This window comes from Eubalaena glacialis, chromosome 3 (assembly GCF_028564815.1).
Source record: "Eubalaena glacialis isolate mEubGla1 chromosome 3, mEubGla1.1.hap2.+ XY, whole genome shotgun sequence".
NCBI lineage: Eukaryota > Metazoa > Chordata > Mammalia > Artiodactyla > Balaenidae > Eubalaena > Eubalaena glacialis.
This window is the reverse complement of record NC_083718.1, coordinates 2,080,582-2,098,080: the sequence shown is the minus strand read 5'-3', so window position 1 is coordinate 2,098,080 and position 17,499 is coordinate 2,080,582. Positions and strand designations below refer to the sequence as shown.

Here is a 17,499-nt window from a genome sequence, read left to right as displayed (position 1 = left end):
TGCCCTATTCTCTTTCACCTGGAGGCTTCCGGCCGTTCATCTCGAGCTTTCAGAATCACACCCCTTCTATGCCCCAGGCTGAGAGGCGCCCGGGCAGCCCTGGGCCTGTCCCTGACTGTCCCAGGCTCACGCAAGGCAGCACCACCTCGGCTGGCCTTCTGGGGAAGGAGGCTGTGGCCCCCAGCCCCCCAGGACGAGAACATCCCTCGCCAGCAACCACGTGACCAAACATCAGAAAAACGGCTCCACATCTCCCGTGGCCCCTCAGGTGTCCACGCTGTATGTGGGTCTTCAGGAGAAACCCAGGCTTGGGGGCTGGGATGCCGTGGAGGGCTGGGCCAGAGCCATCCATTCCCCGGCCTCTTCTCTTGCCTGCCTTTCCCGTCTTGTAACTGGCCCAGGAGAGAAATTCCTGACCGGAACGGCGTGGACACACGCGCCCACTCCTCTTTAGGCTTTGTCACCCCTGGGGATCTCCATGGACCAGAGGGGCCACAGCTAGGGTGACCTCATGTCCCAGTTTGCGCAGAACGGGCCAGGTTGATGGCCCAGGTTGATTGTGATAATGCTTCTTTCACTCTCAGAAGTGCCTGCTGTGGATCAAGAATTATTCCATCACCCGACCTCAAATCAACATGAAACGGAATGCACACACAAGCCTCTCCGTGGCCCCGACCTCAGTGGACGGGCAGCGCCCGTGGCGTTCCCCACTGGCCGTCCAGGCCCAGTCGACTCCTCCGCGCTGAGGTCCTCGATGCCACAATTCTCTTGAACGGATCTTCTCCTTTCTGTCCCCTCCTCCAGTTCCCTATGTCCGACCCTCCCTCTCCCCAACACAAACAATGACAACAGCCCACGGTGGGGTCCCCCAGCTGGAGCTTCTCCCCGTCCAATCCACAGTTCTGCACTGACCTGTGCAAAGCAGATGGGGGGACTGCCCTCCTCAACATGTCCAGTGGCTCCTACTGGTGACATCCAAGTCCCCTGCTGCCTCTCCTGCGTCCCCTCCTGCCACCCTCCTCCCACCTGGGCTCTGCTGCTCGAAGAATTCACCTTTCAGCTCCTTTCTGGAACTGACCTCAGGTGCCGGGAAAGATTTCTGACTTACTCTTCCCATCAGAGGCAGCTGCTCCCTCCTCTGAGCTCCAGGGGGACTTTGTTAACATTCACTCCAGGCCATCTGACCTCTAGCACGCTGGCCACTGCACGTCCTGCACATGGATCTGTCTCCCATGCCTCCTAATCAGTGACCCTCCAAGGTCAAGAACGGCATCTCTGCGACGCCCAAACAGGGCCTTGCACATGGAGCTCGCTGTAACGGGATGGTATGCTATAAAATGGATAAATAATCCACCTCAAATTTTTAACGCCAGATGGCCCAACAGTTCATTCATTCCTGGTGACGATGGGGCGGGGGCTCTGGGGGGACACACACACTGTCACATCAGTTGCTACACAGCAGCTCATGGGAGGAAGTCTGCTAAGAAGAGTTGGGTCCTAACTGGAGTCGTCCAGCATCCCCGCGCACCCTTCCCCATCCTCTCCCTGGCCCCACCGCCTCCTTCAAGGCCAGGCTTCACGCCCACCCTTCTCCATGTATCTTTCCCCACCTCTCTCAGTCCACGAGGGATCTCACCCTCCTTCTAAGCTCCGGACTCCTGATTTAGGACAACGAATCTGCTGCTGAGTCAGGTACCGTCTCGTGTCATCTTTCGTACTGAACTTACATCTGTGTCTGGCTTAACAGGTAGGTTTTGCCGATGCAGGAAGATGGGGAAGAGCTGGGATTTGGATTCCAGGCTCTGCTCCTTTCATCTGGACAGTCTGACCCTCCCTCTCCAGGGTCAAACCCTCCCTTGTGGCTCCCTGAGAACCTGAGTTGGTCAGAAAAGCCACCCTTTGGGCTAAGGCACTCGGCCCAGCATCTCAGGGAGCTAACACCATTTGAGGGCCTGGTGGCCAGTCCCTGATAGTAGGTAGGCCCCCCAAGGGCAGGCTCCCCGCAACATGCCCGCTGTGCACAGATGACAGAACCCCTCTTTCCTAGAAGGCAGGGGAACCGCGGCGGGAGGCTCCTCCCCAGATAAAATCCTCACCCCTGGTCCTGTCTCCTCACAGAGACAGACAGCAGCGGGGAGCAGGGGCCAAGCGGGGGTGAGGACCGCCTGGGGCTCTGAGCGCCTCTTCAACCGGCCACCAGACCCCTGAGACGATTGCCATTCTTGGCTCATGAACAAAGAAACCGAACGACTTATGGAGACGGACAGGCCAGGCTCCCAAGGGAGGCAGGGCGGTGTCCCAGCCCTGGGGACTTTTCCTCCAAGGACCCAGCTGGGAAGCCCCCGCCCCTCCCCTCCCCGCCCCAAATCGTTGGCCACCGTCTCCGCCCCAGGAGCCTGCCCCTCGCCCCTCCCCTCCCCTCCCCTCCCCTCTTCCTCGTACCCCCCTCCTCCCCTCCCCTCCCCTCCCCTCTTCCTCCTCCTCCCCCCTTCCTCCTCTTCCCCCCTCCTCCTCCCCTCCCCGTCCCCTCCTCCTCCCCCACTCCTCCTCCTCCCCCACCCCTTCCTGCCCACCCAGTCGCCTCGGCCCGGGGGTGACAGGAAGGGAGGTGCTGGGCACCGGCCGTGAAGAGCCACCCTCCCTCTCGACGCCGCGTCCGCCCGGGCCTCGCCGGCCATGCGCCCCACCGAGCCGTGGAGCCCCAGCCCGGGGACGGCGTCCTGGGACTACTCAGGGTCGGGCGCCCCGGAGGAGCTGGAGCTGGAGCAGGAGCTGTGCGAGGCCCGGGACCTGCCCTACGGCTACGCTTACATCCCCGCGCTCTACCTGGCGGCCTTCGCCGTAGGCCTGCCGGGCAACGCCTTCGTGCTGTGGCTGCTGGTCGGGCGGCGCGGCCCACGGCGGCTCGTGGACACCTTCGTGCAGCACCTGGCGGCCGCCGACCTGGGCTTCGTGCTCACGCTGCCGCTGTGGGCCGCGGCGGCGGCGCGGGGTGGCCTCTGGCCCTTCGGCGAGGGCCTGTGCAAGCTCAGCAGCTTCGCCATGGCCGGCACGCGCTGCGCGGGCGCCCTGCTGCTCGCCGGCCTCAGCGTGGACCGCTACCTGGCCGTGGGCCGCCCGCTGGCCGCGCGCGCCCGCCGCACCCGGCGCTGCGCGCTGGCCGCGTGCGGGGGCGTGTGGGCCGCGGCGCTGGCGGCCGGCCTGCCCTCGCTGGCCTTCCGCCGCCTGCGGCCGCTCCCCGGGGGCCGCGGCAGCCAGTGCGCCGAGGAGCCGTCCGACGCCTTCCAGGGCCTGGGCCTGCTGCTGCTGCTGCTGACGCTGGCGCTGCCCCTGGCCGTCACCGTCGTCTGCTACTGCCGCGTGTCGCGCCGCCTGCGCGGGCCGGCGCACCTGGGCCGCGCCCGGAGCCGCTCGCTGCGCATCATCTTCGCCGTCGAGGGCGCCTTCGTGGGCTCCTGGCTGCCCTTCTGCGCGCTGCGCGCCGTCTTCCACCTGGCGAGCCTGCGCGCGCTGCCGCTGCCCTGCCGCCTGCTGCTGGCGCTGCGCTGGGGCCTCTCGGTCGCCACCTGCCTGGCCTTCGTCAACAGCTGCGCCAACCCGCTCATCTACCTGCTGCTCGACCGCTCGTTCCGCGCGCAGCTGCGGCGGCGCGGGGCCTGCTGGCGCTCAGAGCGCGCGGCGCGCGGGGGCGGCTCGGCGTCCTCGCTCTCCCAGGACTACGGCTCCCCGTTCCGGAGCCCGGCCCGCAGTGCGGGCCGAGCCCAGACGACGAACGCCTCCTCGGCCGTGGGCCCATAGCTGGCCGGCCCGGAGGAGCGCGCGGCAGCGGCGCGCGGAGAGGGGCGGGAGGCATAGCGAGTGGGCCGCCCCCAACCCCCTACCTGCCTTCCCCGGCCCTGCCTTCCCGAGCGCGGAGAGCGGCTCCGCCGGCACCGCCTAGACCCCCCGGGTCTCCTTCACCAGCTTTCCCAGAACCTCAGCGTTTCGAACTCCCCCCACGCCAGGCCGCTGAGACCAGCTCTTCTCCCGCTCTGCCCCGTGGGCACCTGGGCTCTTTGTCTCCAGCCCAAGAAAGGTCCTGCGAGATGGAGCCGACAGCAGCCCGGACACCGCAGGGTCCGCCAAGTAGGGGAAGGGGAAGTGGGCCTCCCTGCTCTGCCCCGTGGGTAGGAGCACAGGCCAGAGCCCCCCCAGAAGCCACTCTTGTCTTGGGCTCTGTTACCTTTGGTCCCTACAATCGCCATTGCCTTCTGAGAAATACCTCCTCCAAGCCAGACCCTCTGGCCCCTCACTTTCCAAAAAATCCTGCAGACTATGAAACCGACAGCCCTTTATACTCAGCGGTCTTGGTGGCAGAGTTTGCTGAATCATTAGTCACCATCAGTTCAGATCTTCATTTTCAAAGCTCGCCAAAGTGTGGGAACCAGCCCTGCTGTCGGGTCACCCAGCCATTCCTCCTGACAGTTTCCCCAGAAGCCCGGGCCTGCCCCGGTTCTGTATCTTCTCCCCACTCCCAACAAGTGGCAGGACTCACCCTGGAAGTTATCCTGGACCTTCCCTCTGGACAGAGGGTTCCGGCATCTCTCATCAGGTGTTTGGATTTTCTATCCCCCAGCCCGGACACCAGGCCCTCCGGTGTGAGTTCCCCTTTCTCAATAAACACTCTCGCTGCCCTCTCCTGACAACTGTGTCTGTCTTTACTTGAGCAGAGGCGAATGGAACACTGGGTCAGACAAAACTCAACCCAGGAGTTGAGGTTGACCTCAAAGTGATCAGGATTTGGAGTGAAGCCAGGGACCGAGAGAGTTGATCCCACCGTGGGCACAGCAGTCCCACAGGAGGGCAGCATATCTTTTTATTCTCATTATTTTAAAGGATGCTTCACATTTTGAAGGTTTCAGAGAGAGAGAGAAAAAAAAAAATAAAAGATTTAAGGTCATCTGCCAGCCAGGTGTCACTTCAAAGAGGAAATGTGTCATTGTGATTCTCAGATCAGCCCAGGGCTTTTTTTCCTACCCCTTTTGAGACCATCCAGTACAAATGTTGAGGGTCTCCATTTTCTGACTCTGTGACATCGTTTGAGGTTTCTGGAGAGGTGGAAATTTCGGTGTTTCTACTTTTAAGAGGATTTGGCCTGAAAAAGTGTCAGTCGTTGCGGAAAGGAGCTCAGAATTTCTCTCTGAGAGCCCGCCTCTCAGCCAGACCCCCGGGCAGGCGTGGAGTCCAGTCTTTGGGGCTGATGGGTTAGAGCAGTTCGAAGCCGCCTGTCAGCGGCCCTGGGAGGTCAAGCTGGGAGGAGCGCACCTGGGCACGTCCTCCCCACGCACCCGAGGGGGGCAGGCCTTGCAGCCTGTGGGGCCGCCGGGCTGGCAGGACCGAGTCCAGACATTTTAACCTTGAAGCCCTCGGTACATTGGGGCTCCTCCCATCCTCACCTCATCGGCCTCCGAGGCAAGAGATGACCGTTTCATATGATGAGGCCTCAGCTTACAGCAGAAGCGCTTTTCTGGGCTGTTCTGACGGAGCCCCTACCTGGACCCCTGTCACCTTGCTTCTCCCGACTTGCTGATGAACTGAGTTCCCTGAAGACAGACAGACAGACAGAAAACTTCTCCATCTCCCCCCAGCACAGTAGTTATCAAAACTCAGCATTTCCCTCCCGCTGCTGGGAGATTGGAAAATGCTGATAAGTGAAAAGAAAAAAGGGGTAACAGAATTTGCTTGTGTTAAATAAACACCCACACACTTCAAGGCTGGAGGATATAAAATAATTGTTAGCCTTGGTGTTGTTGAAGCAAAACATTAGGAACCACAGAGTCCTTTGGGTAAAAAACACCTTTTGTGCTTTTCTTTCTCTAGCTCCAGCTAAGCGCCATAGGCGTCTCTCTTCTCAACTAACGGGAAGCCGTCCGGTCTCTCTCTGTGTTTGTTGTCCCTCCCTTGAGCATGTGAGCTCCATAAGCCAAGGGAGTATGTCTGTTTGGTTTGAGGCTGTGTCCCCAGTGCCTGGTGGGGAAGGGGACACGCATGAACCCCCCATGGAGGGAATGATCATCGGGACCCCGTCTTCATCCGAAATGATAAGAAATAACATGAAGGGTAAAAGCGGGGGTCTGTTGCATGGTATTATGATCTACAAAAAGGGCACACAGGAAAGGGCTGTAGGAGTGAGGGAGTGGTAGCCCCTTCCCCTCGATTTCTCTGTCGTGAAATTTTCTGCGAGCTTCTTTTAAGGTCAGTGAACAAAGAGCAGTCCCAGTGCCCCAGGGCTGGAGCTAAAGACAGAGCCGGTCCTGACCTGGCTCAGTCCCGGCGGGGCCTGCCTTGGGCATCTCTGCCAGCTCCCTCCAGCCTCTCGTTCTTCATCTGAAGGGTGGAGATGGTTCTATCTATTTTGCTCAGGCACCTCACAGATCAAGGGAAATCACGTTCTTTTTTTTAAACTATTTTGTATTGGAGTATAGCCGATTAACAACGTTGTGATAGTTTCAGGTGCACAGCAAAGGGGCTCAGCCATACGTGAGAAATCACAGGAGCCCCACCCTCAGGAGTAGCTCGGTCCAGGCCCCGCTGCCCTTGCCCCTCCCCTTCCGTGGCTGCCCCCTCCCCTTGCCCAAGTCTGTGGCCTGAAGAGGAGGACGGGGTGGAGCTGCTCTGGGTTTTTTAAAGGTCAACATCTGGGCAAAGGCTGGGCACATCGGCCTGTGTGACTCTGATTTGAACTTGTGACTAATTCTGGGCTTCCTTGGGCCCTTTCTCAGGGCACCGTGTTGTCACCCAGGCCCCTGGGTGAGTGATCTGGGGAGTTCATGGGAATGGCAGAGCGGGTGAAGCCACGCTTGGTGAGATAACTCAGCCCCAGCATCACTCTGGACATGGTGAGGACATCTCGTTTGTCAGAGCCCATGGGGTCTAAATCCTGCCCTGCCTTGGCTGGGTGGCCTGCAGGAAGCTACTCACCACTCCCGCTCCCATCAAGACCCCCACTCAGTCCAGTGGGGCAAAGGATAGAAAGACCCGGGAGCCAAAGGGCAGGGATGCTGGGTTTGCGGGAGGGAAGGAGGAAGCGAGGAGGTGAAACCACTTTCCTCCTATTGTCACCAGAGTGTTTGCTGAGTGTGCCATTGCATCTCTCATGAGAGTGGGCGCTGTGTGAGATCCCTATGTACGTCCATCACAGGCCTGCAGAGCTGGAGGCCCGTTTTGCTCATTCCAAGAGGGCAGGGAGGACCAGACCCAGGAAGTCACCTGCTTAAGGTAACAGCGACCACTTGCATCTCTGCAGCACAGCACACGTTTGTAAAAGGCACATAGACATGCTTTCCTTGGTCCTCATGACCCCGGGGCAGGCAGGAATGATCCGTTCATTTTATTGATGATAGGGCTGGGCTTGGAAGCAGCCTGGTCAGGGTCGCAGACCAGCAACAGTGCAGCTTAAGCCTCTGTCTCTCCCTCCTGACTTCTCTGGACCCTGCCACCCCCTCCCGTGTGACACCCAGCTCACGCCCAGGGATGCCCAGGCCTAGGCTCTCTCTTACAAATTGTAAGTTTCCCCCCACTGATCGTTTAAGTAATGCAGGTTCTTTGTTTTTTTTAAAAAAGGAAATTACAGGAAAATATAAAGGAAAAATATGGAAAATATCCATTATTCCACCGTGAAGAGATACCTCCTTTTTCTGTGTATATAATAATACACATGTACATTGTTTCCCAGCTAAATTGGGGTCTTCCCTGGCGGTCCAATGGTTAAGACTCTGCGCTTCCACTGCAGGGGGCACGGCTTCAATCCCTGGTCAGGGAACTAAGATCCTGCCTGCCACACGGCCAAAAATAAATAAATAAATAAGTAAATCAAGTAAATCAAATTAAAATAAATAAATAAACAAGTAAATTGGGGTCAATCTGTATGAGACCAAACACTGAGTCTATGGTGTTCCCAAGTGTGTACCCAGTGCCTGCCACAAACTTGGCATTCAGTAACAGTTTGTTGAATATATGTTATATACGTTATTTTGTGGCCTGCTTCCTTCACTTGCAAAATGCCATATTTTATCAGGTCGTTAAATATTATTCTAAACATCTTTTTAAGGTTACATTACATCATTATATGAAATGTAACCGCATTTATTTAACTAAGCCCCTAAACTTTTTTTCAAGTTTTCATTCTTATACGTAATTCTGTGATGAACATCCTTGGACAAAAATCTTTATATTCATTTCTGATTCTTTGTTCAGGACAAATTCCTAGAAGTGAAATTATTCATCAGAGATTATGAACAATTTAAGACTTTGGTACACTGTGCCAAAAATGTTGAAAAATTTACATTCTCTCTGGAGGTATGCGGGTGCCCGTTCACCACACCCTGAACAAACACCAGGTGTTATTATCGTAAAAAAATATTTGCCAATTTGGTATCTGCCCAGGTTTAAAAGAATACAATATTACCATCTTATTATGTTATTTCAAAGACCTTTTTTATACAACATATTATTACAATATAGCTCTGAAGTAGGTGTTAAAATAATGGCTAATATTTATTGAGCACATACTATGTGAGAGGTGCTGACCTAAGGGTTTTATATCTACTATCTTATTAATCCTCACAACAACTTTATGGCATGTATATTATTCTCCCTGTTCACCGGATGAAAAAATTGAGCCTTGGAGAGTTCATGTAACTTGCCTTAAGGACTTGTGTTATTACCCCCATTTTATAGATGGGAACTCAAACACCAAGGTTTGTTGACTTGCCGAGGTCACGCACAGGGCAGGACTTAGAAAAGCCCACATCCTGGTCCACAGCTCAAGCCATCCTCCACCTCCTCTAGTTTGCTAGTGCCTGGCTTACCCTGTTTCTCACCAATTAGCGCTAAACCGAAGGGTGCCCTGGGGTGAAGACCACCATCACTGGCCCTGCTTCTGTTCTCAAAAGATCAGGGTGATGCTTAACTTCATGTGTCAGCTTGACTGGGCCACCAGGCGCCTGGGTGCTCGGTCAAATATCATTCTGGGTGTTTTGGGATGAGATTAACATTTGAATCAGACACTGAGTAGAGCGGACGGCCCTCCGTCACAGGGGCAGCCTCATGCTTCCACTCAAGGCCTGACTAGAGCACAAAGGCAGAGTCAGAGAGAACCCACTCTCCACCGACCAGCTGAGCTGGGACGTCAGGCTTCTCCTCCCTTCGGGCCCAGCCTGGCACTGGGACCCCCAACGTCGGCTCTCCGGGGCCTCCAGCTTGCCTAGTGCAGATCTGGGACCTCTCAACCTCCATAACCACGAGGGCCAGTCTCTTTGTTTTGTTGTGTTTTATTTTTTTTGGGGGGGGGGGTGGCCGTGATGAGCATGAGGGATCTTAGTTCCCTGACCAGGGGTCAAACCCGTGCCCCCTGCATTGGGAGCACGGAGTCTTAACCACCGGACCACCAGGGAAGCCTGGGCCAATTTCTTACAATAAACGTCTTTATATATATTCTGTTTCTCTGAAGAACCCAAACTAATACAACCAGGGTCCCCTCAGGAGATGAAGTTTGGGCATCCGATTAAGAGGGGGAAGGGGGCTCTTCCCAGGCGTGCTGGGGTCGGGGTCAGGACTGGGAGAAGCAGTGCTAAAGCCCACCCCCAGGGCTGCCTGGGTAACCCCACAGGCGGGGTGGAAGGTGCTGGGCTTTGCTGGGTAGAAGCCTCAGGCACCGGCCCGCGAAGCAGCTGAAGCAGCTGCAGCGTCTGGGAGGCTGTGGTTTGCCCGGGAAGAGGTGCCAGACGAGGGGTGATTAATCTAGCTCGCCCTGCTCTGAAAATGACTGTCTTCGGGTGTGCACACTCCCCGTTTCCCCTGGGATCCCCTGCCACACAGATACCCTAAAACAAGCAGCTCACGCCGGGCTGTCCCTACACCAGATCCCGTGCCCACAAAGTCACAGCACCGGGTAGGGTCGCAGGTTCGCCCAATTCTTTCTATCTTTTCAAACAAAGTTTCGGTTTTTATAGAAGCTACTGCCTCAAACCTTCTCAGGTCTCATTTTCTAAAACTGTGATCACTATAAAGAGAGACAAGGTCCCATTCACAGTAGAATAGCTCAGGGTCCTGCAGCCTAACTGTACTCATTTTCATTTTCTGACCTTCTCCCCCGAGCCCTTCTCCTGTCATGGTCCCACGTCACGTTACTGAAATCACAAGGTGCTCTGCTTTTTTTCCCCGTAAGGTATTAGAAGCATTTTTCTTGGCCACCACGTAGATGTCACAGTGGTCCTTTTGAAGGCTCCGTCCGGGGCCAGGCTGCGTGTAACTAGCGGGGCCTCCGCTGTCAGGCAGTTGAGGTGCCAGCACCCCTGCTCTGGTCAATGTGTGCGGTGATCACCTCCTCCTCCTGGCTCAGGGCTGGTTTGAATGTGGGTCCCAAACCCCCTGCCCCCCGGCCCTCCTCGGGGCTCCCAGCGCCTCTGGAAACCGCCTCACTTTCCCCAGTAGCAGCAGCTTTGGGAACAAAGCACTTTGAAATGTAGCACAACTATGTAACCAAGTTTTTGTCAGAATTACCAGGATTATTTTAGACCCCAGGTGCTGATTGTGAAACACACCAGCAGCTCTCAGCTGCCTCCTCCCTGTCTTCGTTATTCACCTCAAAATCCTCATCCTAAAACGGGAATAATGTTTCTTACCACAAAGGGAATGTGAAAGAGTTAGATGTGTTAATATGTGAAGTGCTCCGGACTATCTGACACATATTAAGCATTGCATGTTTGCTCTAATTATTGGGAGTAAAAAACCCAAGAAAGACATTCGTTAAATGGAATTGAGTCACACCATCGTTTTGGATTTCTCTTCTCAAAATCACTGATTCAACTCATTTTCATTTTGAGTTTACTATGTGCCAGTCAGTGTGCAAGACCACAGGACTACAGAAATTAAAAAGACTCCCAGCTCGCCTCCAGGACAAGCCTGGTAACTTGAGTCTCCATCCGCGACACAAAAAAGATGGGGATGGTAGCCTCACTGGCATCAAAGAAGGAAATAAAGCCATGTGGACCTTTCATTTGGGTAAAGCTGTATTTTTCTTTTCCTATTTCTCTTTTCTTGAAACTGAAAATCACACACAGCATTCTGTCTTGTGACTGAGCCGCTTTTGTACGTCACTGATTTCCAGGGTGTCAGTTAATCACAGGGACCCTTCAGTGAAAGCCTATGAGTAGACCCAGGACATTTGGTCCCTCCGGCCTGGGAATGTCCTGCAGAGGCCAGAGCGTTCCCTGCAGTGAGAGGGGCTGAGAGCCTCACCCACGGTCACCACTCTGCTGAGGCGCTGTAACCAGTGCTGGACAGTCGGGCAGCTGCAGGCAAGACCCCAGCACTGGGTGGGCTTGGGTGAGGGGTCCTCTCTGGCCGCTGTCAGTCCAAAGAATCCACAAGCCCATGATTGGGGGCCCAGCCTGTTCTCCAGAGACTAATCTAGTTTATTGCTTTTAAAAAATATTTTAAATATTTTATAAAATGCACCCATCAAAGGCTAGATGCATGTAACCATCAACTAAAAATTAAAGTCAAGGCAAAACCATCCGCATACACACAAACTCAACCATGCCATCCACTGCTATGAACAAACCCATCAACAGGAGGCCAAAGAAAGACAAACGACTGACATCAAATCTGCAAGTAAAATTCACGTGTCAGCCGCTTCACAAATGCTTTTTGTAAGAGCCTGTTTCTCTGGGTCCTGCACCGAGAGAGCCACACATACTCTGTGCTCTCAGACATTATACCAGGAAAGACACGTAAGCAGAGCCTGCCGAGGGCTCCCCAGCATGTGGTATAAATAGGGAGGTTATTGTAAAATCTAATAAACCAGTGTGGACGTCTTCTGGGGGTTTTCTTGTGTCACAACCTGAATTGGGAAAATGGATCACTAAGAAGGAAACGGCTCACATCATATGAAATTTATTGCTTTTTAAGAGAAAAAAATATTTTAATTAGACATAGAAAATCTCCTTTTGCAGCCTCAGTACAATAACTGACTCAGGCCACAGTGATGGGTGTTTGTTAGATAAAAAGATACTAAAACCACTTGGTGGGAACTGATGGGGGCTGGACATGTCACCTCACAGATTATCTCCTAGTGACAAGGGGAAAACACAGTCTGATGGTGGAGGATCGCTGTCACCCGGAACCCCCAGGTCAGCTCCACATCATCGCTGTAAGAGAAGCGACCAGAGGTTACCTGCCTCTGGGAGAGGAGGGGGATGGAGCGTCTGACACCGTCTGTGAGGTGTTCTCACCCAGAACAGAAGCCAGAATCCCAATCAAGGCTTTGCCGGTAACTTCCAGGTTGCAGGAAATGTGGGGTTAGGAGCAAGTTAAACGCAGCAGATGAAACACAGAACGCAGGTCATTTCACGAGGCAACTAACCTGATTTCAAAAAGTCACTGACATGATTAAAAAGAAATCAGGGTGGGGAGGGGACCCACACAAGATTAAAAGAGCAGAATGTAACGTGTAGGCCTTACTGGATCCAGATACAAACAGACTGACTTTAAAAGACAGTGTTGGGACAACTGGAGGACTCTGAATGGACTTGGTATTAGGTAATATTAAGGAGTTATTGTGATAACGGCCACATGTTTATATAAGAAAAAGGAGCAGTTTTGTTTTTTTTTTTTCCTGAGATGCGTTCTGAAACATTTAGAAGTGATAGGTTACCAGGCCTGGGATTTTTCTTTAAAATATTTCACTAAAGAAAAAATAAACTATGGAAATACAGGGAAATGTTGATAATTACTAAGTCTAGGTGATGGATAAATGGGAGTTCACTATACTAGACTCTGCTTTTACTAATGTTGGAGAGTCTTCATATTAAGTTTTACACTATTTTAATTACAGAAATTGCACGTACACAGGGAATGCATTTTCACAACAAAAAGCTCACACAGAAATGGTAAAGCTTACGTCCCTCTGTCCTCTCACCTCCCCCCTCCCTGTTACCCTGTGGGTGCATTTTAATTGCTTCTCAATTTCTTACCTATTCCTGCTGGAAATCCCAGCTCTTAACAGTGGGTAAGAATATGGAAATCACCCACTTTGCAGCCTCCAAGACAACAGTGAAGTTTTGACGTTTCTTGAACAAACCGGGTGGCATCTCCCCCCGATTCCAGCCTGGGACCTTCTGCCCGTCCCGTCACAAGTGCCCAACGAGCCTGAGCTCCTCCTAGGGCCTCTCGGCCACTCCACGGAACCCACCCACCCCCTACAGAGTGATCAGAGCACCTAGAACACTTTGGTGAGTGCATTTATGAACAAATCAATGGAAATGCATCGACCTAAGTCGCCAGGTCACAGAGGGTGAGGGCAGGAGTGGCTGGAACCAGAGCTCTGAGGGAAGTGCCGGAAGGTCACACGCAGCGGCGTTTACGGAACATTTCAACAGCATCTGACCTCAATTTAAACCAACTTCCCTTCAAAACACTCCCTTCCCTTCCATTCTCATCACTGAGGAGTTTAAGAGACGCCAAAGGTGTGAGGCACTAGTTTGTTTTCAGTTAACCAGTGCCAAGGCGCAGGCCCGGCGGCCTGGTCACAGGAGGCGATTTGCCTTCTGAAGCCTGAAGCTGCTAAACCACAGGAAGTGGAACTTGGTCACCGGTAACAGGTTTGGAACATGAAAGATGCAATTATCGTGCAGAAATATTATTATTTTTTCCTGAGAATTGAGTGTGAGAAAGAAGAAAAACTTTTTTTTTTTAAGACGAGGAATGTCGAAAAAACATCGTTTAACAAATCACTGCCTTCTTCTGGGAGCTTACTCCGTGCGGAGTACATTCTATCTGCACAGTTTCATTACCCTCATCAAGGCCACACGCGTGACCCCATCACCACCATTTTACAGAGGAAGAAACCGAGGCTGTTTGACTCCAAAACACGTGTTTTAACATCTCTCCTAAATGATGAACCTGAGCCACTCTGCACGCTCGCACCTGCCAGGTAAAGTGATGCAAGGGCCCCGGGGGGGTCCGGCGCTATTTCAGAGGCATCTCCAGCCCAGGCCTTTGAAATGGGCAGGGGTTACTGGAGTACTGGCGATAATCCAGCCCTGGGCAGGGCACACCCCCCCAGCTGCCCAGTTCTCAGCCTTTTCCAGGGGCAGCACCATGGGGTCCTGCGGGCGGGTCTGCTCCCGGGGCCTGGGATTCTCCACCGCACCCGCCCACCCAGGGGCCACAGGGGTGGGGACCGGGTGGGCAGTGACCACTACTTGCCATCTGACAAGCAGACACGCTTCCCGGTGGGGAGCTTGGGGCAGAGCCGCCCTCTGGACCCACCCTCAGGACCCGGGTGTCTTCTGGTCTGGATGCTGGTCTCTGCCACGGTGGAAAGCTCCCAAAATGCCTGTCTCCCCTTGTTCTGGTATTTAGCTTTATCTCTGCAGTTGTATTATGTTTAACACCATTCACTACCTTTTCTTAAGTTCCCAGTTTTCTTTGCGTCTCCAGAAAGGAAAGGGGGTCCGGCCAGAGAGGCCAGGGCGGTGGGGCAGGCTGGACACGTGGTCCCACGGCGGACGCAGGGGAAGCGGGGCCAGGGGGCTCGCGGGCGGGAAGCGAGGCAGAGACCCTGCTGGATTAGAGCCCCAGGCCCCGGCTGGCTCTCCATCCCTGTCCCCCCGCCGGCGCACGGAGACCGGAGGCTCCGCCGGAAACTGTCGCCCCCTGGTGGTCGCGGCGGGGGGAGCAGGGCCGGGGAGAGGGTGGCGCCTCAGGGATCCTGGTCCAGGCAGTGCGCAGGCCGGGATGGAGGGGCTGGAGATGAAGCAGAGAAGGAAGAGAGAAGGCACAGGAAAAATGAAAGAGGAGAGAGACGGCAGGCGGGGAGGGTGCGGGGCGGGACCCTAAACCCTGGAGAGAAACCAGGGAGAGCCGCCCGCCTGGAGGATGCTGGCCTCTTGGGCGGTGGGTCCTTTCCTGCCCTGAGCCTGAGCCCCGGGGATGGGCCTGCCCTGCACTCCAAGCAGCTCTGACTCCTGTCTGGCCCCCGTGTCGGGGTTCCCTTCCCTTGAGAAGAAGTGGAATGAAGCCCCCTGGCTTGGCCCCAAAGTCAGTTGTCTGCGTTTCGCAGAGCTACTCACCAGGCTGCGGCCGTCTGGACCATTCTAGCTTCTGGCAACCAAAACAGAGGCCCGGGGCAGTGCCTCCCCTGCACCTGCCCCCGCTGCGAGCTGCAGGATGCGGTCAGGAGAGGAAGCAGGGCCTCGGCTCCGAGTCATCCTGGAGTCTCCAAAGAGCTTCTGGCCGAGGGCACAGACAGGGCACCGTCTGGGCCACAGAGCAGGGGGAGGGGTGGGCAAGGGGAACCTCACCCTCTCTGCTGGGCCTGAGGCCCCAGGGGACGAGTCAGCGGGACCAGGGCAGCTCCCACTGGGCAGGGAGAGGTCTGGGTGAGCCCCCTCCGCTGGGGCGGGGGTGTGAGTGGGTGGGTTCAGGGTGCAGGCAGGCCGTTGCCCAGCCACCAAAAGCCCCTCTGATGGCTGATGGAGGCGCGCCCTTGCCCCCTTCAGCCAAAGTGCGCAGGAGGGAAGGCTGATCCGGGCTTGGTGGTCTCTCCCAAGCTGCACCCACCCCTTCCCTCCACGGTCTGAGCCGGTCAGTCCCCAGTGAGGGCCCGGCTTCTGTTTCCAAGCCCAGCATCTTCCAGTGCTCTGGGCCTCCTGTCCAAACCAGTTTCCGACTCGGGCTCCTAGAGGTGGCGGGTCCTGGAGCAGCACCTGCACCACAGCCCAATGCACGTAGACACGGTTTGCTTGACCCCTCTGAATTTTTTTTTAATTATATCTTTTTAAAAAAATATATTTTAAATTCAGTTATTTTTGGCTACGTTGGGTCTTCGTTGCTGCACGCGGGCTTTCTCTAGTTGCGGCGAGTGGGGGCTACTTTTCGTTGCGGTGCGCAGGCTTCTCATTGCGGTGGCTTCTCTTGTTGCGAGGACGGGCTCTAGGCGCGAGGGCTTCAGTACTTGTAGCACGTGGGCTTCAGTAGTTGTGGCTCGCAGGCTCTAGAGTGCAGGCTCAGTAGTTGTGGCACAGGCTTAGTTGCTCCGCGGCATGTGGGATCTTCCCGGACCAGGGATCGAACCCGTGTCCCCTGTATTGATAGGCGGATTCTTAACCACTGCGCCACCAGGGAAGCCCAGACGCCTCTGAATTTTTAACAAGAAAATCGAAGGTGTACCAATCTGATTTCACATAGAAAATGTGGATTTCCAGCTTTGTCTTTGAAACAGACGCCTTTTTCTTATGACCACATTTGCAGTGATGGCCCCTTGAGACAGAGCCTGAGTGTTTGAACTTTGCCTCCATCAAGCCCTCCACAGTTGCCCCGCCCTGCCATACACACCAAGGCCGAGTGAGAGCTGCAGTGACCAGAACTCTTGTCCCTGACATGCTTCCTCCCTTCACCATGTCTGTCTGATCCCTTTACGTGTCTGGAGTTTTTCGGCCACAGGTTAGGGTTATGGAATCAGAAAGGTCTACCTCGCAAAAGCACATCAGTCCCTTACTGGTTGTGTGCCTTTAACCCAGCTTGAGCTTCTCTGGGCCTCAGTTTCCTTACCTGTAAATGAAGGGAACAGTGTTGCTGCAAATCTCAACCTTCAAGCTCAGGCTTGCAAGACACATATATTACTTAATTTCTTTTCAATCAGTTTGATTCTGTCCTGGGCCTGCTGGGATGGCAAAAAATTGCATTTTCTCATGCAGTATCCTTGAAGGCTTAAAGGAGCCCAGAAGGCAGGGGGAAGGCAGCCATCCTAGTTGCTCTGGCCCCCAGGGGTCTCTTGTCGCCAGGGCTCCTGTCCCCTGGACACATGCAGTGAAAGAATCTGTCAAGGCCAGAAATCTGGGGCCCCGCATCCCAACCCCCATCCCTACTGAGGTCTCATCACCTCCCGAGGCACCTTGGGGTCCTCGCTGCACAGGCCGTCTTCTTTCCCATTCCCAGTCTATCTCCCCTCTGTGTCCGGGCCCGCAAAGCCGCATCCCTACCCTTGCTCCTCGAGCCCCCTGGCATTGTCTCAGTGGGCCCGGGGCTGAGGCCTTCAGGAATCCACTGCCTACCATCCAGAGAAAAGTCAGGGGTGACTGGGAGGGGGAGGGGCTACAAATCGACATTTCAACAAATTATTCCATCGCATGAGTAATAATAATAATGCTTACCTTTGGAGGTACTTTACGACCTGTCCATCCCTTAAGTGTTCCCAGAATTTCCTCCCCCTGCCCCCATCCTTTCTCATCCCGCACACCCTTCCCGGGTGATCTCAGCCGGTCCCGTAGCTGCAGCTCTGCTGCGGCTCCCAAGCCCTTCCTGCAGCCGGGCTGCTCTCAGGACATTATCACCCATGCCCTAAAATGAACACACCTTACCCTGAACTCAAGCAGACCCGGGAACCCCCGGCTCCTCCCCTTCCTCTCTGCCAAGCCTTTAGTCAATCACTTACAGAGTCAGACTAGGTCTTGC

The 17,499-nt window shown here is 54.9% G+C and overlaps 1 protein-coding gene across 1 annotated transcript; it reads left to right on the top strand.

Moving 5' to 3' along the window:
• Window positions 1–2,676: 2,676 nt before the first annotated feature.
• Window positions 2,677–3,798, top strand: GPR25 (G protein-coupled receptor 25). The gene has a single exon (XM_061185252.1). It carries the CDS (start codon window positions 2,677–2,679, stop codon window positions 3,796–3,798), a length of 1,122 nt encoding a protein of 373 aa, XP_061041235.1.
• The last annotated feature ends 13,701 nt before the right edge of the window (window positions 3,799–17,499 follow it).